This window comes from Apium graveolens, chromosome 5, assembly GCF_009905375.1.
Source record: "Apium graveolens cultivar Ventura chromosome 5, ASM990537v1, whole genome shotgun sequence".
In the NCBI taxonomy this organism is placed as follows: Eukaryota; Viridiplantae; Streptophyta; class Magnoliopsida; order Apiales; family Apiaceae; genus Apium; species Apium graveolens.
This window is the reverse complement of record NC_133651.1, coordinates 37,690,794-37,713,332: the sequence shown is the minus strand read 5'-3', so window position 1 is coordinate 37,713,332 and position 22,539 is coordinate 37,690,794. Positions and strand designations below refer to the sequence as shown.

General features: G+C 34.4%; 2 protein-coding genes and 1 non-coding gene across 3 annotated transcripts; all 3 read right to left on the bottom strand.

Annotated features, from left to right (window-relative positions):
- Positions 1-4,934: 4,934 nt before the first annotated feature.
- Positions 4,935-6,698, bottom strand: LOC141661419 (uncharacterized). Its single transcript, XM_074468426.1, has 2 exons — positions 5,619-6,698; positions 4,935-5,286 (listed from the first exon to the last, which is right to left on the bottom strand). The coding sequence occupies exons 1-2, from the start codon at positions 6,544-6,546 to the stop codon at positions 5,252-5,254; spliced, it is 963 nt and encodes a 320-aa protein (XP_074324527.1). The 5' UTR covers positions 6,547-6,698; the 3' UTR covers positions 4,935-5,251.
- Positions 6,699-13,443: 6,745 nt separating this feature from the next.
- Positions 13,444-13,514, bottom strand: TRNAG-GCC (transfer RNA glycine (anticodon GCC)). Its single transcript has one exon. It is a non-coding gene; the product is annotated as a tRNA-Gly (tRNA).
- Positions 13,515-14,098: 584 nt separating this feature from the next.
- LOC141723854 (putative inactive ATP-dependent zinc metalloprotease FTSHI 3, chloroplastic) lies at positions 14,099-18,685 on the bottom strand. The gene is made up of 4 exons (XM_074525785.1): positions 17,507-18,685; positions 16,163-16,486; positions 15,016-15,316; positions 14,099-14,594 (listed from the first exon to the last, which is right to left on the bottom strand). The coding sequence occupies exons 1-4, from the start codon at positions 18,572-18,574 to the stop codon at positions 14,395-14,397; spliced, it is 1,893 nt and encodes a 630-aa protein (XP_074381886.1). The 5' UTR covers positions 18,575-18,685; the 3' UTR covers positions 14,099-14,394.
- Positions 18,686-22,539: the final 3,854 nt, after the last annotated feature.

Sequence of the window (22,539 nt, the reverse complement as noted above, 5' to 3'; positions counted from 1 at the left end):
TTTGACTTATACTCAGTAAGTTGTGTTTAAGTCCTGAGACCAGAGCTACATCTTTAATGATGACATTCCCAAGATTGATATTGCCATATCCCAAAGTTTTTCCAATGTTGCCATCTCCATAAGAAACACTTGGGCCAGCTTTCTCCACAAAGTCTGATAGCAGGGCCTTATTTCCAGTCATATGTCCTGAACATCCACTGTCCAGAACTAAAATATTTTTCCTGTTGCCCTGCAATCAAAAAGACCACTAATTATTAGTTTTAAGGACCCAGACTTGCTTGGATCCTTTGGCCTTTTTAGGTTTGTTAACATTTGCAGCGGATTTAGCATCAGATTTTATGTTAACAGTTTTCTTATCAGAACTTATACTACCAGACTTTGAATCAGAACTTACACTAGAAGGAACAACAGAAACTTTCTTTAAAGAAGGTTTTATTTGATAATAATCATAGTACAAACTATGATATTCCTTACAAGTATAAATGGAATGCCATAAACTACCACAATGAAAACAAGGATCTTGTGGTTTGTATCTAACAGACTGACTCTTAACTCCTGATTTTATAGATAAGGAGTTAATATTCTTATTCTTCCTGCAAAAAGAAGCCAGATGGTTAGAACTTCCACAGTTATGACACGCTTTCCTAGGAGCATCAGGAACAGATTTATAATTATTGATTTTATTCACACCTTCCTTTCCATTCCTGTTTTTCCTAGGTGATTTTACCTTGTTTGCATTCTTAACATCTTTCAGCTTATGCTTAAGCTGCTTCTTTGTCATTAAGCCTATGTTAACTTCAGCTGTCTTTTCCTGTTTTAGTTTGTCAGAAGTTAATTCCTTTTTAACTTCTGATTTCTCATTTTCAGATTTTTCAGTTACAAACTTAACAGGTTTTAACTTCGGCTTTTGCTTATCAACAGGCTTAATTTCTACAGTTCCTTTTTCATTTTTATTTTCTCCATAGCCTAAGCCCTCTTTCCAGTTTCCACTGCTTAGCAAATTTTGAGTTGTTTTGCCAGAGTTAGTCCAAGTTCTGATAATTTCTCTCTCCTTTTCTAACTCAGTTTTTAGAGATTCATTCATTTTTAGCACTTAATCCCTAACATAAAAAGCATCATCTCTATCCTGCTGAGTTTGATGGAACATGACTAACTCTTTTTCTAAGAAATCATTTCTTTTCCTAAAAGCAAGATTTTCAGAAGTTAATCTTTCACATGTTAAAGTTTGATCTCTATAACTAACAAACATGGTTTTAAGATATCTTCTCAACTCATTAATATCATCAGTATGAAAAGCATAAGTAGTCTGAGGTACCTTTGTTTCAGCAGCTTCAGAACTGCTCTCAGAACTTGATTTATCAGCATTTGCCATCAATGCATAGTTCTCCTCACTTTCAGAGTCTGAGGTGTCTGTCCAGCTTTTCTGCTTTGTGACAAGAGCTTTGCCTTTGTCATTCTTGGTCTTCTTGCAATCAGGAGATATGTGGCCTTTCTCACCACAATTATAACATTTAACATTAGCGTAATCTCCTCTGTCAGACTTTCCTCCTCTTCCTGCAGATCTTCTGAAATTCTTCTTATCAGAACTTATGCCTTTCCTGGAAAACTTCTTTCCCTTCCTGAACTTCCTGTATGCAATTTTTGTGATTCCTTTCACCATAAGAGCACACAACTTCATCATCTCCTCATCAGCATCAGTTTCAGGCAAGCTTTCAGAATCTGAGTCATCATCACTCTCAGAACTTGATGACTCAGTATCAGACTTTATGATAAGAGCTTTACCCTTGTCTTTCTTTGAGGAAGGTGGTTTGGGGGATTCCTCTTCAGCCTTGAGAGCAACTGTCCTTGACTTTCCTCCTTTCCTCTTGCTTCTTTGTTCCATCTCAAGTTCATGAGTCTTGAGCATTCCATAGATTTCATCAAGAGTTGTTTCATCAAGATTGTAGTTGTCTCTTATTGTTGTTGCCTTCAAATCCCAACATTCAGGAAGAGCTAACAGGAATTTAAGGTTTGTATCTTCAAGATCATACTCCTTATTTACTAATGACAAGTCATTCAAGAGTTTGACAAATCTATCATATACATCAGTCAATGACTCATTAGTCCTAGAGTCAAAGTGTTCATACTCTTGAGTGAGTATTGTCTTCATGTTCTTCTTAACTGTTTCAGTTCCTTGACACCTTGTCTCCAGTGCATCCCATATCTCCTTAGCAGTCTTGCAGTTGATTACCCTGTTTGACATTACATTATCAATGGCACTATGCAATAAGTGTCGTACCTTGGCATCCTTAGCAATAGATGCTATATCTTCAGCAGTGTAATCACTCTTTTCCTTTGGTACGGTCATTGCTGCTTCACCTGCAACTACAACAGCGAGCTTGGTAGGTTTGTGAGGCCCTTCCTTGATTCTATCAAGGTATTCTGGATCTGTTGCTTCCAGAAACATGGTCATCCTTACCTTCCATATGGGATATTCAGATGGTCTCAATATGGGAACTCTGATAGTCTCATATCGACTCTGAGTTGATGTCTTTGATGATTCCTCAGTTTTGGTAGGCTTAGTTGGAGTTTCTGTGTCAGACATGATTGTGTTTGGATCTTTAACTGTATGTGTGTTAACAGAAGGCTCTGATACCACTTGTTAGGTCACACTTTCACTGTAGAGGGGGTGAATACAGTGTTTATTACAATCAAATCAAACTTCAAGAACTTATGTAACAGAAAACAAACTTTATTTAACCAATAAACTCTGTTACAATCTGGAACTGTTATCTCTCAGTGATGAACAAAATATCACGAGAGCTGCTAGGGTTATAGTAAATAATATTCTCGATAATGATAACACTTATAGTGTAAACCCTATGTCTGTGTTTATATACTACACAGTTACAAGATAATCGCTAATTGATATGGAATATAATTCTGCTTCCTAAAATATATCAATCAGATATCTTCTATTCCAAGTATTCCATTCTTCACGGAATTCCTTCTTCATGCATATCTCTTCTTATGTTTATCTTGATCTTCTTAACTTTAATCAGCTACTGTCCTTATCTGATCGTCCTTCAGCACTTAAGTTCTGATATCTATCTACTGATGACATAAGTACTGATATCCCTTAAGTTCTGTCGTCCAGTAAAAGTACTGATCAGTTAAGTACTGATTTGTTCTGTTCAAATAAGATCTGAAATCTAAACATAAAACATATTAGCCATGACATTATCAAATATATCTAACAGTGTAAGAATGTCTTCACTCGAGTAATTAGATGAGGAGAATTCTCAGTTAGCATTATATCGTCAACATACACAATACTCACCACAAAAGCATCTTGTTCTTTAAATGTAAAGAGACTGTGATCACAGGAGAGTTGAGTACAACCAAACTGAAGCAAAACATTAACCAATTTATCATTTCAGACTCGAGGAGCCTGCTTAAGACCATAAATGGATTTCTTAAATTTGCAGACAAACTCGACAACATGGGAAAAAGAACGAGACGTTGCAGTCAAATACTGAAACCCAGATGAGAGCTTCACATAGATTTCTTCAGTTAAAAACCCATGTAAAAACGCATTATTGACATCCATTTGGTGGAGATGCCAATTGAATTTTGCAGCAAGCGCCATAATAACTCGAACAATGGTCATTTTGGCAACTAAGGCGTATGTCTCAAAATAGTCCACACCAATAGTCTGGGTAAAGCCCTTGGCGACAAGACGAGCTTTGTACTTGTCAACATTTCCAGCGGGAGTGTATTTAATCTTAAAAATCTATTTACCGTCTACAATATTCTTGTTTGTAGGTCGGGGAACAATGTCCCATGTTTGATTTGATTTTAAAGCAGCAATCTCAGTAAGCATAGCCTTATTCCAATATTTATGAACAGCTGCTTGTTTGTAAGTGTAAGGAACATGAGTGTTGGTGATATTGGCAAGAAACTTAAGTGTATGGAGAGGAGAAAATATGATAGAAAATGTATTGTTCGAGAGGATGGCTACACATATGAGTAGTAGAATTGTCAGTGTTGCTGGAAGAAGCTAGAATATAGGGTAAACCAGTATAATTCTTATACTTAAGTGGAACAACTTTAGTTATAGATGGCCTAATGGAAATAACTTGTAATTGAGAAGGTTCAACAGGACAGTTAATTGAGACTGGTTCATCAACTGAGAGGGAAAGTGAAGACTCGGGTATAGAATTTACATTGTCATTATTAACAATTTGAATGAATAAAGGAGAATCAGACAACTCATAATTCCCTGAGGGAAATAAAGAGTGATCAGTGGACGATTGAATGGTTAAATGGGAAAATATTTTCAATAAATACAACATTCCTGGAATTGTAACATTTTTTAGTATCTAGATGCATAACTCTGTAACCTTTTTTACCACAAGGATAGCCAAGTAAGATACATTTGAGACCTCTGGGATTGAACTTGTCACAAGGACCAGTTATATCAGCAATATAATACAGGCATCCAAAAACTTTTAACTGTTGGTAATCAGAGGATTGTTTGAACAATAATTCATAAGGACACTTATACTGAAGTTGTTGAACAAGTAAAAGATTAATAAGGTGAACAACAGTAAGGATGCAATCTCCCCATAACTATTTGGGAAGAGAGGCATGAAGCATTAATGATCTTGCTATATTAAGAATGTGCTTATGTTTGCGTTCAGCCGCCCCATTTTGTTGGGGTGTATATGGACATGAAGTGTGATGTATAATGCCATGAGAATGAAGGAAATTCTGTAAGTTATGATTTAGAAATTCAGTGCAATTATCAGACCTCACAGTCTTGATAGTGGAATTAAATTGAGTTTTTTTAATGAGTGCAACAGAGTTTTGAATCAGTAAAGATACTTGAGATTTATCAGAAATCAAATATACCCAAGTACACTTGGAATATTCTTTAACAATTGTAAGGAATTGATTATATTTTCCATGAGTAACATGTTTGTAAGGTCCCCATATCTCACAATGAATACGATCAAATAGAGCATAATTGTGACTATTAGATGAAGGAAAAGGTAATCTTTGAAGTTTAGCTCTTAGACATACATCACAAGTAGCAAATGAAGTAGAATTTACATTGGGAAGAACATAAAGTTTATTAAGAATGATGGTAGCATGATGTCCAAGTCTAGTATGCCAAATTTGAGCCTCCGGAGATGATTTTATGTGAGGTTTGGTACATTGATGACTTTGACTGGAAGAAGAAGAGAGAGTATAGAGACCGACATCTGCCTTACCAATCTCTATCATCTGGTTCAAAGAAGCGTCCTGAAGAGAACAGGTTCGATTGGAAAATAAAACAGATACAGGTGAATCAGTAGTCAGTTTGGAAATAGATAAAAGATTGCAATGGAAGGAAGGTACACACAAAACCTTATTAAGAACTAAGTGAGGAGCTGACACTACATTACCAATGTGAGTAATAAGAGTTGTAGTACCATTAGGTAAGTGTAAAACAGGTGTAAGAGGTGTAACATTATGAAGATAAGATGTATTGAAAACTATATGATCAGTAGCTCCCGAGTCTATAATCCAATTTAACGAAGATTTAGTTTGCACACTATATGCATTATGAGTAGATTACACACTGCAAATTGTACCTGATAAGTGTCCTGAATTCCAAGAGGATGAGCCAATGTTCTTTACGTTATTCTGAATCATCTTTGCAATATGTTTATACTGAGCATCAGAAAATATATTCTTAGTAGAGATGTCACTGCCACTGGGTTTGTCATTCACTGGCACATCCAATGAGCTATTAACATGAGCTGCCTTTTTGACAGAACTTCCTCCAATTCTGAGTTTGGGCTTGGGTTTACCATGAAGACGGTGCCAGTCTGGATATCCATGGAGAAAGAAGCATTTGGTCTGAGAGTGACCAGGATTGTGACAATATTCACAAATCTCAGCTGAAGAGTCATCATATTTCTTTGGATTGAATTGCATGTTTCTTTGACCAGAGAACGCGACGTTCATTGCTATGTTGTCAGTAACGACTCCAATTGAAGTAGCTCTTTGAGTTTCTTCTTGTAACAACAGTGAGTATGCTTGACTTAGTGTAGTTAATGGCTTCATCATGAGCAGTTGGCCTCTAATACCAGTGAACACATCATTGAGTCCCATAAGGAATTGACTCAATTTGTTGATTTGCTCATATGTCTCTAATTTACCAGTGACACCACATGAACAATTACTTTGAGGACATGTGCATTTAGGTATAAGTGACAGAGCATTCAACTCATCCATAAGAGTTCTCATTTTAGTAAAGTAAGCAGTTATGGACATTGAGCCTTGAAAAAGAGCTGTTAGTTCCCTTTTAAGTTGAAATATCCGTGGCACATTTCCTTGTGAGAATCTAACTGACAAATCATCCCAAATTTCTTGTGCAGTACCAAAATACACAACATTGTCTCTTATATCACTCGAAATTGAGTTTAACATCCAAGACAACACCATATCATTACAACGGTGCCAAAAAGCATAAAAACGATCAAACTCGACAGGTTTGACTACCGATCCGTCAATCATTCCTAATTTATTTTTGCAGAGAGAGCTAATCTAACAAATCGACTCTATTGCAGGTAATTTTGAGCAGTTAAAGGCTCAGTAACCAGTGCAGCACCCGGATTATCAGAACTTTACAAGTAATATGGATGATAAGCATCAATTGTAGTTGTTGTTGACGCAAATGTATTAAAAGTAGTTCCAATAGTGGTAGATTGAGTCTGATTCATCATGAATTGCGTTGGATTTGATGAAACAACAGCGGGGTATGATTTATGATGCATAAAACTCAATTAATTTGTTGAGGCGATGAAGAAACAAGTAATACTTGATCTTCAGATGAAAAACAGATCGAATCGTCAGTAAATCGATGTGTATCAAGTTTGACGAAGACAAAAAATTGTAATAGAAACAGATGCGTAAGGATCTAGTAATGCTCTGATACCATGTCACAAAGTTAACTGTAAAATTTATCTATATTTCAGAGAGATTACATTTTAGAGGGAGAGTTTAGAGAGAGAGATTACAAGAGAGAATGTTCTCACACTACTTGTACAATAAGCCTATATCTAGATATATTAATCAACCTATAAAACAGACTTGTACAGCCTGTCATTACAGTGTGTCACTACATTGCAGACTTGAGTCTGTATACTTTAGCTGAGTTGACTTTTAATTCTTTTTTTAGCGTAGGTAACCCGCAGCCGCTACTCTTCGGGTGCGCACTGTGTAAACCCTACGGGCTCACGCAATAACCTGCAAACCACAATATAACAATTCCTTTTTCACTTTTTAATTCCTTTTTCTTACTCACTTTGTCGATAATCAGTGTGTAATGTAACAATTATATTTATGAAAAAGAAAAAATAGTATTTGATTCACACATTATTATTAGGATAGCTTTTGAGAAATTTTTAGGTCTAGTATTCTTTTAAAAAAAATGCGGACCGAAATTTATTCATTTTGTTCGGATACTGGATTTGATTTTCTTTTTATCACAATTTTTTTATAGTTGTGTATTATTTTTAATTTATAAGATAAATTCCAAAAAAAAACACCACTCCATGGTCCATGGTATATAAAAATTAAGAAGTCTATGGCTCTGTTTAACAATTACACAATTACAGTTATGTAGTGAGATTGGATTTGTTATTTTTGACTAATTGATTAAGTAAGTTGTTTTAACTAATTAATTGAATTTAATTATTTTGAATATAACTTTTTGGTAAATAACTGTTTCAATTAGTTTATGTATAAATTATTTAAAAAAAACTTCTCGAAGTAGTTTTTCTTAAATTTAGGTCTTAGGACTAAATAGCTATTTCAAAAATTTAACTATCAAACACTATTTTTAGAGGTTTCGGTTAGTCAAAATTTAGTTTGGTTAAAAAAAATTAATAGTGTACCAAAGACTAAAGAGTTAACTTTCGTAGATGGCATACATTATTTTAACCGAAATTCGTATATTTGAAGTGATAACCCAAAAAAGACAAGAAAATGAACATTTGTGTGGTGCATAATAATTTGTTCACTGAAACGCATGGGTCATCCAGGACAACAAAACTATAGCAGAATATATGCTCAATGAAAAATTTCATTTGATTAATGTCTATTGTTCAAAGCAAAGAAAAGTCCATGCATTTCATTGGAAAAAGCATACGAAAGTAGCTTTGGTTGGTAGGAAAAACCTCTGGAAAGTATCGAGTTTAGTCCAACATAAACAAAATGAAAACTTAGGTTGAATATATATAATTAATTAATTTTTATAACAAGGGACTTTACACTGTACATAAATCTGTGGTGAATATAGGAAAAATATTAAATGTTGTTTATAGATTACAAAATTTTGTCCTATATATTAAGAAGTGTCTTGTGAAGAATAAACATATGTCACGTTATATGTATCGCTATCGAAAAATCTTCGCAATACTTAGAGTAGGATTTTGATTTACACATTATGTACATGTTTTACGTGTAATGATAAAAATGTTTTAATTTATAGATTATTAGTATAGGTGTAATATATATATATATATATATATATATTAATATAGATTCAACAGGCATACGAAATTTCATGATTTATGCGATTACACCTATAATGGAGTTGAAATTTTACTATAAACAAGTGGGGAGGTTGGTGTAACATCGAAATCTTAGTAGATAACTGGCAAGCCTGTAATGTAATGATGCTTAAATCAGTGATTAGTGATGTGCTTACTTTATTTGATTTAATAATAATGTATAGAGAAAAAAGTGGTTCCAGAATCTTAATATGAAATAATTTTAAATTATGACATTAGTCCTACTCTTACCGACAAAGAACCCATTCTCATTATTTTAAATTTTTTCCGTTGTTCCATAGTTAGTTTAATAAGCATATATAAATTAAGATAGTATTTTCGAGAAATAAGATGAAGCACATGCTTCATCACATGCAAATTCAATCATAATTTTCGTCTTTATACGTCTTACTTGTATAAATCTGTTCCGGATCAGATCGAGGGCAGTCTCCTAGGTACTCCACTTTTGACAGATTTAGAAATTGGGGAAGCATTTCCCTGTTTAACCTTATTTTCTGTTCACTTTTCCAAACTAACCTACTTTGTTCAATTCTTCCCAAAATGACCTACTTTTTTCAACTCTTTCCAAACTAACCTACTTTTTATATTTTCTAAGTTTTAGTTATAATTATAAATTATACATTATTATTAAATTATATATATATGCTGAATTAAACAACTTAATAAACTAAAACACATAGACATAACATTTTTATTTAAACCGAAAATATTACAACTTAATAAACTAACAACTTAAAATTAAATTAAAAATATTACATTAAAGATATTTTTGAGGACAACGTGCACTGCGTCTCGTGTGACCTTGTTGTCCACATTTTCCACAAATTTTACCAGTCTGCGAGTTATCCATTTCTGTGCGAATTCTTTGACTTTGACCTTTGTTGTACTTTTTCTTCTTTTTCTTCCTCCAATCCTCATTAGGTACGAGCTTTCCATACCCCTCCCAATTATTTGCTATTGGAAATGTCCAATATGATTGATGCGGTATTGGGGAAAATTCATATTGCCACATCTCATATAATTTTGGTAGAGTATGATATGGTTCAATGTATTGCTTCCAATCTAGGTTACATGTCATACAAGCAGCAACTATATGAGAACAAGGAGAGTGATACCTGTGCCATTTTCCACAAGAACAATATCCTTTAGAGAGATCTATATGATGCTTGTTGCCACCTTTCCAAAATCCCTTATCTGTTTTGTATCTTGCAGTAGTCACCTCAAATACCCCTCTTTCTTGATTGTATGGAATAATCTTATGTGCCAATGCCTTTTCTTCAATCTTTTGAAAGAGCTCTCTCGAATTCTTGCAATATACATGACCATTTTGAAGATCGTTCAGTGTTTGAGTTCGTCTTTCAGCAACAAGTTTGACACTCTGATAATATATGTACTCAACCATTGAAGTGACTGGGAGATGACGAGCGGACCGTAATTGGGATTCTCTCCATCTTCACCATCAGTTTCATCACTTTCAGACTCGTGTGAAGAGATTAAATGATCAGTTTCACTTAAATTGAATACTGCATTTGCTCTTTCCATCATATCTAGAAAACTCTCATTATCCAAATGCAAATTAATTTGCTTTGTTTTTCTATGATTTATTTGTTGTAGATTGGTTTGTATATATAGGCATTTTAGAGATAGGATAAGAGTAATTTTGTTTTGTGTTTTGATTGGTTGTCAAGATTACATTGATATCAACTACAACTTTTAGATATTTTATTAAATTTTAAAGATAAAACATTATCTCAATATCTTCATTTCTATTGGTTGTCCAGATTTTATATTTGATCATATCTGATATCAATAATGTAGTGTGGTTGTCCAAACAAGTTTTTTTTAATTGCTCAAACAAGAAATATGCGAAACAAAATAGAAAAAAATTAAAATATGCATTATATTTAACCAAGTATTAATGAATTATTGTATTTTAATTTTATTTATTATTGAAAATGTTATATTAAAAAATTAATTCAGCATATATATAAATTAATAATAATATATAATTTATAATTATAACTAAAACTTAGAAAATATAAAAAGTAGGTTAGTTTGGGAAGAGTTGAAAAAAATAGGTCATTTTGGGAAGAATTGAACAAAGTAGGTTAATTTGGGAAAGTGAACAGAAAACAAGATTAAACAGGAAAAAACTTCGAAATTGGGGGGGGCATTTAACTTTTTAGAGCCCCAGCAAAATCTTGATTATTCATTTATCCGTTATCATTTTTTTCAAATAAATTGAATGCTGATTTTTTTGAATGAAACAGTCCACGTCATTTATTCGTACTTAATAATCATTTTAAAGATTTTCGTCCTTCGCCAAAAAATTATAGCAAATAGTTGGTAGGCCAACGAATCCTACAGATCATCTTTCATCATCATAAATTTAAAGATCAATTATAGGCAAATGTAGACATAAGTTGATAATAATTTAGTGATACATAGTACATCTTCTCCTTTTAGGCAAGAAAAGAAAAAGAATCTCGAATTCCAGTTGGGCCAGGCAAGTATCAATACACACAACCTTAGGCCCATGCACACTCCTGTAGTTGTCTGATTTAAGCAGCATGAAATGTACCACATTCAAAAGTCTATAAAACTAGCCTCATTTTTCTTATAGTTTTTCCTATTAAAATTTTATAAATCCATGGATGTTCCTTGGACTTGGGATAGTGTTTAAGATGGCACACATCACTATGCAAACCGATCAGTTTGCATAGCTAGACTTTGACTGGGGACAAGCATAAGCAAAGTTTAACAATGTGAATTTTTTTCGGCTAGTGATATTTCATTTCTAAGAGTAAAACAGTTTAGAATGTACCAAAAAATTATTCTTCGGTACTAGTTAGCTTTGCGGTGGTGAGTAAGGATTGTTCAATCTCTTGTATAAGGTTTTTCGGTGTTCATTATTAAAGAGATTGAGTATTGTGTGCCGCTTCGCCTCTATTATTGTCCTATTCCGCTCTCCTCTATTATTATCCAATTCCGCTCAAAGATAATGTATACATGGTTAAATATTCATTTAAAAACCAGATTCATATATATAAGGACAAATCAATGCCAATGTAAACAAATTAAGCTTTACTTGTGCAAAAGATTTGTTTAGAACTCAGGCCAGTTGACTATAGCTATACACAACAATAATCTTTACACAACACTAATCAATGTAAGGGCATTAGAGTTAGAATTGTGTTTGTCAACTCATGAATAAGTGATGATACAATTACAAAATAAGATAAAATCAGGTACAAAATGTCAATGGTGGGATTTATGTTTGTCAACTTAACTAATGTACTTTTTAAGTTTTGAACTTACACTAATGACTTCAGCTGATGTGTATCACATACAAATTTAAATATAATCTAATGGAAAGAGAGCTGGAGAGCAGGTTGACAATTTTCTAAGCTAGTGCTATCTTATAGTTCTTGTTGTTCACCAAAGAGCACTTGTTTTACACACACTAAACTAGCCTTACATTGTGAGTTCAAAGGTAGCATAACATTGTATTGGTTTGAGTTTATTTGTTTTAGTTGTGAATTCGGGACTAACAGTTTTGCTGTATATTAATCAAGGTACAACTGGTAGACTGCTAATTAGAGCGATGGGACTTGAAAATCTTATTGGAAGCCTGAAGAGAAAAGTAATGAAGGGCCTGAAGAAGAACAAGGCAGGAGTTTCGGAGTATGACAAGATTGAAAAGAGTGACAGCATGCGAGTTGAAATTAAGAGCAGGAAAGCTCGAAAACTCATTCAGAACACTCTTAAAGTTGCTGATTCTCCCCCCTCCAGTAACACATATAGCCCGTATATGTTCAGTCCAAGACAAAAGTAAGGTTTTCCAAGTTTGCGTAGACAATTTATGAAACTGAGTATTAGTTATGTTCAGACAGTTAAGTGCTTGATGATCAGATATTCTGGTATGCTAATGAAGACAGGAATAGATGAAAGTCAGCAAGACAGTAGCAAAGATTTCCACAAGTTGCAAATTGAGTGTATGATTAAAAGTTTGCATGTACTCTTCAAAAAATGATTAATAATATTTGTAATACTGGTTTTGTGGAAAAATATATGAAGTTCCTGTTTTCTCTTCCTTTTTGTTTCTAACAGATCATCAAATACATCAATTTGAGAATGAACGCTCCATTCCCTTTCTTATTCATTTCACTCACAATCCTGATCATAGAATAATTTTGCCCTTCAACCTTTAGTTTTGAATATGACTTATCATTCTGTTTTTACCTCATTCCAGTCAAACAGAGCATTAGGGTGTAGTAAGAAGAGTCTAGAAACAAAATTTAGCAATCTTGTATTACGGTTTAGATCAACAGATCACAAACCTCTTCACAATGGAAAGACAGAGATTGAGATTTAGTCTCAGTGACTGTTGTTGATTTAGTCTCCAGTCTAGTCGTCATTAAATAATGTGCAAATATCGAACACAAAGATTTGGCAAACTTGAGCAAAATAGAGCAGCCAGAGTAGTTGACACACTAGTAGGTATGATGATAAAGCATTTGAAGATCCTTACACTGCGTACATGTCAACACCTCAACAGAAGGCAATAGGGTAATGAACACATCGAAAGTGGCAGAGACGACATCTGATGAGTAGATTCAGGTTCCTGACAACCGCGTCCCTGTTGGTTACAAACAGGTGCCTCGGAGGCAGATACAAAGAAATAAAGCAGAGTCACTGTATGTCCAACACATAGTTACTTTATATGTTGCCAAAAAGTTATATAAGCTCAGAAGCAACTGATTTATTTTCTGAATAATTTCAGAAAGGGCAGCGGACCCAATCCAACTGCAATTTGATGCTAAATTCGTCATAGCTTTGCACCAGCCGGGAATCGAACCCGGGTCTGTACCGTGGCAGGGTACTATTCTACCACTAGACCACTGGTGCCTGTTGGGATATTGCGTGCCAAACTTTATATATTCTCACATTTTGTTCTCTAATTCAGGAATTAGACTGCAAGATTAATCAGATAAATATTTTGGTTTTTTCACGAAGTATTTTTAAAGATTATCCAGATAAAATAATGGTTACGCAAACTATTATTTTAAGTTAAAGGATCCGACTCAAATAGCGGAATACTGAGTGAGAGGAGATTAACAGAGATGCGAACTATTTCTTTAAGAGCAGCCGACCAAAATAATGGAACACTCAGGAAAAGGAGATTAACAGAGATGACGGCAGTCATATTATCGAAAACATGAATTTACTGACGAAACATGAATTCACTGCCAATGTTGAACAGCCCATGGATTTACCGACGAAAACATGAATTTACTGATGAAACATGAATTTACTGACAAATTGATGAGATTAAATAAACACAGAGAGCCGTATAATTTTAGCAAGAATAAGGAATAAACTCGTGTTCTCATGTTGATGACATGACAACATCGATCCTGATATTCATATGAAGCTAATGCTGCTACTGTAGCTATGAATTTGGTATAAGTAACGAATTTTTTAGAACAAAATAAGAAAAAAGCAACCATTGATATTGTATGCAGAAAAAATAACTTCCATAGTAAAATTAGAGAATAGCCATAGGTATTACTGCTGGAAAATCACTTGCGACTGTGACCACCTCATCTTTGGAAAGTTGGAATCTATACCAAAAGTTTGCGTATTCCAGGCAACTTAATAATATTTGCCACCCATTGTTTAGGATGCCAGTAATCAATCAAAATTTTGGGCATCTCTATATCACCACAAAATTACATTTTGGTATCTGTTGAAAAGCATCACCAAGCAAAAGAGTATACCCCTCACTTCAGCTTAGTGTTTGATAACCTAAGGGTCCTTGCATTCCATCCCGCCGAGTGTCATTCTTGCCCATAAAAGAAGGCATCCAAGGAAAGAGCTTTCCAATTTCCTTGCTTATCGTATTACGAGTCAGTTGCTTGTCATTTATCCCAAACTTGGCCCTTTCAATTGCTGCCATTATATCTTCCCTTGCCACACATTCACTACCTGCGGATATAAGAAGACAAGGAAGACCAAGAAAATATATGAATAAAAAACTCTTATAATTCAACCAAGTGGAAATAACAGCTACATTGATTACATTCTTACATTTGAAAGTTCAATCATACTTATGACAATAGGACACGATAGGAACTACTAACAAGCAATAAAGAGTGTTCCTGGTGGGTCCATTTCGGGGAAACGACAAAAGTAATCAGTTGAAGTTTAATAGAATCTACTATTATAGTAAATATTTCAAAAAGGTGATGAATACTGAAATCTATACAAACATGGTTTTTACTTCCACAAGTGTGTACAGCTTTAAACGCGTAACATGAATGTGATGCTATTCTGATATATAGATCTTGAGATCTTGTGAAATTGACATTACACAAGCTTTGTGTTACTCCCTTAAAATTAATCTTACCTCTGCGAGCAGCTAAAAGAGCAGCTTCATTGACAATGTTTGCTAAATCAGCACCTACAAATCCCTGGGTAACTGATGCTACCAGATCAGAGATAAGGCCAGCATCTTCCTCTAAAGGAATTCCTCTCAGATGCACAGCCAAAATCTTGCGCCTTCCATCTTCATCTGGTTCTCCTACTAAGACTTTCCTTGAGAAACGCCCAGGACGACAAAGAGCGGGATCCAATGCTTCTGGCCTATTAGTTGCTGCTATGACAATTACATTAACTTCTGAATCAAAGCCATCCATTTCCGTCAGCAGCTGTAGAGAAAAAAAATGTCAGTTTATCCCAATTACTACAACGGAATAACTACATAATTAACAGTTTTTAAAAATAATAAGTTAAAAAAAATCTCACAGCAGCTTTTATACAAGTAACATTCTGCACATTCCTGTGAAAAATGCAACAATGTTGTATTAAAGTTTTATTTTATATGCCTTCTGAAAGGGAACACTGTAACATACATACTTATCCACCATTCACCAACACCATCATTTTTACCTTTAATTAACTATCAGCAGCTCTATTATGAACCACATCGATTATTGTTAAAGGAGAGAGAGACCGGAGTAGACAAAAAAATTGGTTATGGAGAAGAATGCACGGATATTATGGTTTTCCTTTTCTCATAGTTGGCTGTTGTGGAAGAGTTGGTGCCAACGACCTGTAACAGCATCCGCCAAAGATGGAAATTTGTAGTTATTGCGAGAGGGGGAACGAATGGAGACCGGCAGATGACGAGGGCTGTTGAATGGTCAAGTCAGAAGATCGACAACTGTTATCGTCCTCTTTTCGCAAACCAAAAAAACTTGGTTTGCAGTATTACACAGTCTCAACCTTAGAGACAGAAGGGCAGCATAAGATGGAAGAGAGGTGATGGTTGGACATGATTAATGGTTGAAACAAATTTACAGAAAAAGAACTAAAGCTATTTATGGGTCAAGTGCATGTGTAGAGGCCCTCTACAATCCCCGTTCCGTGAAACATGTTTAGTTTCACGAGTTTAATATAGAATGTTTATTTCACAAGTTTAATATATAATGATACCACACAAACAGTCATGTTGAATTTTCTGAAATTATACAGAAATTGTGATGTGCAGTTACTTGGTTCAATGTTTGGTCCCTTTCATCATTAAAACTTCTTCCACGCCTGCCCCCAACAGCATCAAGCTCATCAATGAAAATTATTGATGGTGAACTCTTCCTTGCAACACTAAAAAGGTCTCTGATACGGGCTGCTCCTCTTCCAACAAACATTTCGACAAATTCACTGGCAGACACAGTAAAAAATGGTACTCCAGCTTCTCCTGCCACAGCACGTGCTAATAATGTTTTCCCTGTTCCTGGGGGACCCACTAGAAGCACTCCTCTTGGTAATTTTGCTCCTAGTCTGGTGTAGTCTATAGAACCTTGCAAACACAAAACTATCTACAAAAATAAAATGCATGAGCACCTTTTCAAGAGAGATTAAAAAGCACATTCATAGCTTGGAAGTAGCAAAAAAGATACAAGTGCACAAAAATCATCACCACTCAAGATCGCCACGCTAATCTTTTGACAGTTAGCAGTAAGTATCAATCAGTTTACCAACCATATTATTCATTATTCATTCCTTGCCATAATTTCTTAATATGTACCCACTAAGAATTCAGAAAAAAAGCATTTCCACATGATTAAAAATTCTGTATTATTTAACCATGAAATCAGCTCATCAGACTGTTTGATATGACGTCAAGCATATACTGAGTTAATGCACTTTTAACGTCAGTTTTTTTAATTCAATAAATTATAAATATACTAGATATTACCCGAAAAAAATGAACGGCATTCATTGCAATAGAAATTAAAACCAATACTAAATCCCCGAAGTGTCAAACAGATATTAGTGAACTAAGATATTATTCAATAAGATTAAGCCTAATTAAATTCCAAAACTATTTGGAGTTTGTCGACAGATTTGTATTTTCTAAGTTCTACAAGAGCTTATTTGTACATTTAAGTTCCATAAGAGGGAAATGCTTTTTCAGGCACTAATAATGTCATGAGGTGTAAATTTTTTTACGAATAATCAGTACTCGAAATTCCATAATAGGCAAGTAGTTAAACAGATACGAGTTTATATGGCATTGCATACTATTTCGTGCTTTTTTTTTCATATGAAGTAGCAGTACATCATCCTACTGCAGGAGTGGGGTAAGAATGTCTCAGGGATCTACGAATATATAATTACATATATGCTTGTTCTTTTGTTCATTTTGTGCTTTTTAGGGCATTAGGAAATATTAAGTGCAGGAAAGGATGATTATGTTTTGATAAAGATGATACTATCTACTACTATTTTAAACAAGGTAAAAGAAATAAGTAATAGGGGATCATAGTCTTAAAGGGAAAAAAACCCATAGGCCATAACAAATCATCTTACAGTAGTTACGTTATGATAGTTCTTACCTCCATGAGCTCTACTTTTGCAGCATCAACTCCCGCCACATCCTCAAAGCTAACCACTTGATTGCTCGGTCGTTTTTTCTTTGCTGGGCTATTACTAGCAGAAAGCTGACGGTAAAGAATCCACATCAAAGGAGTCAGAGGAATCCAAAGAGTCAAAATGGTGAGTAGGATACTCCGTATTGATGCAAGAACTGACTGAGGAGCTGACGAGTACATAGTTCCACTATCTCTCATTAAACTAAGAAGATAGCTCTCATCATGATCTATCTTCCTAGTTGAGTACTGCCACTCTGGTGCTGAAGGTTTGGCCTTCGTCAACTTTTTCAACAAATGTGGCTGTTTACTTATACTACTGCTCACATAATCACTTTCCTTAACCCCATTATCAGCTTTACTCTCTTTAACCCTATAATCAGCTTTACTATCTTCGGCATTCATCAATCTCGATTCACCTTCAACTTGTTCAGTATTCTCAACACTCACGTCAGTATTGTAGTATATCCGACGTGATCCCTCCTCAAATAAAACCCCCATGACCGACCCACTCCGCAAACTCATAATCAAGTCCGAATACGGAACCATTTTTGGTGAAGGAACCGCGGTCAATTTCAGAAACAAAAAACACAATCCCAACACAACAGTAACCGCAACAGAAAGCGTCACTCTTTTCAAATTCTTCCGCACATACATACTAACTCTATCCAACAAACACTTAACCGTCCCCATTCTCAATCTCCTCGACAATAACCTCAATCTTGGACGCAGTCTTAACGAAAATCTCCTCCTCAACCCACCATTAACTCTATTTCCTAAATGTGGTTTCAGTTTCACATTCTCCCTCTCATTCGAAACGGACTTAATCCTAGTACTCGACACCAATTTTCGCCTTGTTCTCGAACAATTGTACAATCCCAATATAGGAAAAGAACCGATATTACAGCAAGAATTCGAAAAAGAACAAGAAACGCTTCTATTTTTAACCAAAGATTCAATTTTTACACTACCAACTTTAGATTTTCGTTGAGAAATCAAGAACCCGTCATTAAAAACAATGGGTAAACATGCCATTCTTTACTTTTTCATAAACTAACATCAAAATTCAAGTAAACTAAACAAAATCAAGAACTTTTAAGCAAATAGATACAGAGAGATGTGTGTATATATTCAAGAGTAGCAAGTTAATACCTGGTGTTAAATCAGCTAATTGGAGGGTTGAGAGATGACATTTGTGATGTCTGGAACAAAAGATAAGAAGACCTCACGAGTGAGTGATTTTGCAGAAATTTATTATGGGCTTGTTTACATTGTGGGATCATGGATTTGGAATTAAATTATGGGCCAATCGTATCCCAGTTCAAAATTTAAATAATGATTAATTGTGTTCTAAGCCCAACTAGAATGTTTGAAGAATTGGGCTTTTAGTACTTTTATGCTTCACCGAGCAAATCTGATTAAATTTCAGAAAATAATTTTTTTGTGCAATATATTTTTTGGCCCTTACGTAGAATTTTAAGAAAGAATGCCTGAAATACAATCACTTTTAAATTTCAACATCCCAAAATACTCACATGCGTGAGTACTGTCCGAAATACTCATAAAGTACACATTTAAAATATATGTATTCAAGTTTTTAAAAATATTATAGAATACGCATGATCATGATCATGATCATGTGTATTCACTTTTATTTATTTTTTTAGTGAAATACACATGTACGAGTTTTTTAAAATAAATTAAGAATACACACATTGAACATGCTTATTCTTTAATAATTTTTAAAAATTATACGCATTTTTCAAATGCAGGTACCATAAATATTTTGGGGGGAACATTCGCCAATCAGTTTGGACATTTGCTTCCTCAATTATAGGTATTTGGATTTTTCACCCAAATATTAATATGTTTCACACATTAATTTGAAAAGAAAATAAAAACCATAATAAGTCTTACATATTTAAACTTTAAAGTCATGCGTTTTTTCATATCCGAATTACACAGCGTGAAATGTCCAAAAATAAGTTAGGATAGATAAATCCTAATTGCAAACCTATATATTATATTTTTAAAAGTTCAGAATCCCTTTAATAATATGATAAGGCATGTTTATATATGTCTTACAAACCTATTATCTTAAGTGAGCTTTTAAATGGCTTAAGTGGGGAGGTCATTGATGCTTCGCTACCCCTCTCCACGGGTACAGAAAAGGATATGAATATTTTTGATGTAGAGGGTATGTAAACGTTTGATGAAGATCTAGAGGACATGGGTGATGAGGAAGTTGGCATGGATGGGATTATCTAGTTGGATCCACATTTGCAAGTAGTGCAGAACCAAGTTAGGATGAAAAATCCTCTGACCATTGTCCCATATGCTGCTTCTATCACCAACGTGCCAGTGGTTGATAAAGGAAAAAGAAAAATTTACGAGAATTATGCTTTTGATGGCGGGGGGTTGCTTAGCAAACCAACCATACGTCTCCTTGAAGATGGAAGTTTGAAGAAGTATGGTAAACTTTTTTGCAAAACCTTTGTGAACCTGGAAAAAGAAGTGTTTGATGGAGTGTATGTCAAGGACTTCTTACACCACGCAATTTGTGACTCTCTTGATGAGTTTCTTAACTCAGTTGCAATTCCTCTTCGTCAAATCAAGCCAACATTATGCATTGAAGATATGTGTATTCGAGTTTTTAAAAATTATCAAATAATACTCATGTTCATTTATATTCACTTTTATTTTTTTAGTGAAATACGCATATTCGAGATTTTTAAAAATAAATAAAGAATATACATGTTGACCATGCGTATTCACTTTTATTTTTTTTATTGGAATACGCTTGCGTATTCCACTAATAACAAAAGTGCATACGCATGTTTAACATGCGTACTCTTTAATAATTTTTAAAAACTATACGCATCTTTCAAATGCGTGTATCGTAAGTATTTTGGACGGAATATCCCGCCAATCAGTAGGGCAATTGCTTCATTAATTTTAGGTATTTTTGATATTTCACACGAATTTTAATATGTTTCACAGGTTAATTTCAAAAGAAAATAAAAACGATAATAAGTCTTACATGTTTAAACTTTAAAGTCATGCGCTTTTTCATATCTGAATGACACAGCGTGAAGCGTTCACAAATAATTTAGGTATATGAATCCTAATTGCAAACCAATATATTATGTTTTTAAATGTTTTACAAACCTTATTATCTTAAGTGGGCTTTTAAAAGCCTTAAAAATATTTAAACTGAACTAAAACTAACTTATAAAGTCAAAATAATTATAAATAATCTAATTTTTCGTCATGCCTAATTCAAGACCTTGAAATATTCTGCAACTCCACTCCAAGTCTACAACTCCAATTCAAGCCCTTGTAATATGGTCCAAGACCTTGAAATTTTCTACAAGATTACCTATCATTCTCTTCCACTTGCGAAGAACTTGACCTCAAATTTTCCTCAAACTTCAGACACATTGGCTAATTAGAAGAATTTGGTTGCACGTAATTGTACGCTCTTACCGGAGACCTCTTTCGCCTCAAAAACACCATAACCAAGTCACCCTCAGAGAAAATCTGATGACGTCTATGTTTGTCCGCTGCCTTCTTGTATTTATGATTAATTTCCTCTAACTTTTTTATGACCTCTTGGTGAACTTCCACAACCTGTTTTGCCATATTAGATACTTCTACATTGTTATACACCCCATTTGGCAATTGTATTAAGTCCAAAGTATGCTTAGAAGACTTTGTGTAGACAATGGAGAAGGGTGACCTTCCCGTGGCACTATGAACGACATTATTATAGGAGAACACCGCTTGAGACAACGTTATATCCTACTGACGTGAGTGCTCTAGAATTTGCTAAAAGATTTATGATCAAGTTGGTGAGCAACATATTAAATTTCCTAAAGTGCAGTTGACAATTTCTATCTGACCATCCGTTTGTGGATGAGCAGTGCTACTATGTTGTAATGAGAAATCAAACAACTTTCATAATGTTTGCCAAAAATGTCCGAGAAATTTACTGTCCTTATCAGTTGTAATAGTTTTAGGCACACCATGAAGGCGAACCACTTTTTTTGAAAAATAGTTTAGCCACTGCCATTGCATCAGAAGTCTTTTTACAAGGTATAAAATGATCCATCTTTGAAAACTTGTCAACGAAAACAAATACGGAATCCATCCCTATTTGTGTTAGAGGCAAACCCAACACAAAATTTATAGACAAATCCTCCCATATATTTTCAGAAACAGGTAAAGGCATATAAAGTCTTGTATTTTGAGACTTCCCTTTGGAAGTTTGACAAACATAACAATTTTGCATATACCTTGTTATATCTTAAAGTAAATGTGGCCAAAAGAAACGTTCACAAATTGTCGCGACAGTTTTATCCCTTTCAAGATGGCCAGCAAGCCTTCCACCATGCAAATCCTGAATGAACTTTTCTCGTAATGATGTCCGAGAAAGACAAAATTGATTGGCATGCATTAAAAACCCATCATGAACATAAAAATCATGTGAAGGGTGCCAAGTAATACAACTCTCCCAAATATTTACGAAGTCCACCAACATAACAATCTTTTAAAACTTCAAACCCAATAATTTATTGTCGCAATGTGACTAACAAACTTGCTCGATGACTTAGGGCATTAGCTACAATATTTTGAACCTCAGACTTATGTTATAGACGGAAAGAAAATTTCTGCAAAAAAATGGCACCACCTCCTATGCACATCTTTACTAATAAGTTTTTGGCTGTTCAAATACTTTAAAGCCTCGTGATCAGAATAAATAATAAATTCTTTACCCACAAGATAATGCTCCCATACTTTCACAGCTCGCACAACTGAATAAAATTCTTTATTATAGGTACTCTATGTTGCCTCGCGTCACTGAGCTTCACACTAAAGTAACATATTGGCTTGTGTTCCTGAGATAAAACAACACCAATCCCCATACCACTAGCATCATAATCAACCTCGAACACCTTTTCAAAATTGGTTAAAACTAAAACATGTGTAGTACACGATTT

What these genes read in the sequence shown, in the direction of transcription:
- LOC141661419 (XM_074468426.1), bottom strand. Translation starts at nt 6,546, where the DNA reads ATGATTGACGGATCGGTAGTCAAACCTGTCGAGTTTGATCGTTTTTAT. An exon ending in GAATTCAGGACACTTATCAG is followed by an intron (nt 5,287 to 5,618) that starts GTACAATTTGCA and finishes TGTTCTCTTCAG; the next exon opens with GACGCTTCTTTGAACCAGAT.
- LOC141723854 (XM_074525785.1), bottom strand. Translation starts at nt 18,574, where the DNA reads ATGGCATGTTTACCCATTGTTTTTAATGACGGGTTCTTGATTTCTCAA. An exon ending in GGGACCAAACATTGAACCAA is followed by an intron (nt 15,317 to 16,162) that starts GTAACTGCACAT and finishes TTTTCTCTACAG; the next exon opens with CTGCTGACGGAAATGGATGG. An exon ending in TCTTTTAGCTGCTCGCAGAG is followed by an intron (nt 14,595 to 15,015) that starts GTAAGATTAATT and finishes TTATATCCGCAG; the next exon opens with GTAGTGAATGTGTGGCAAGG.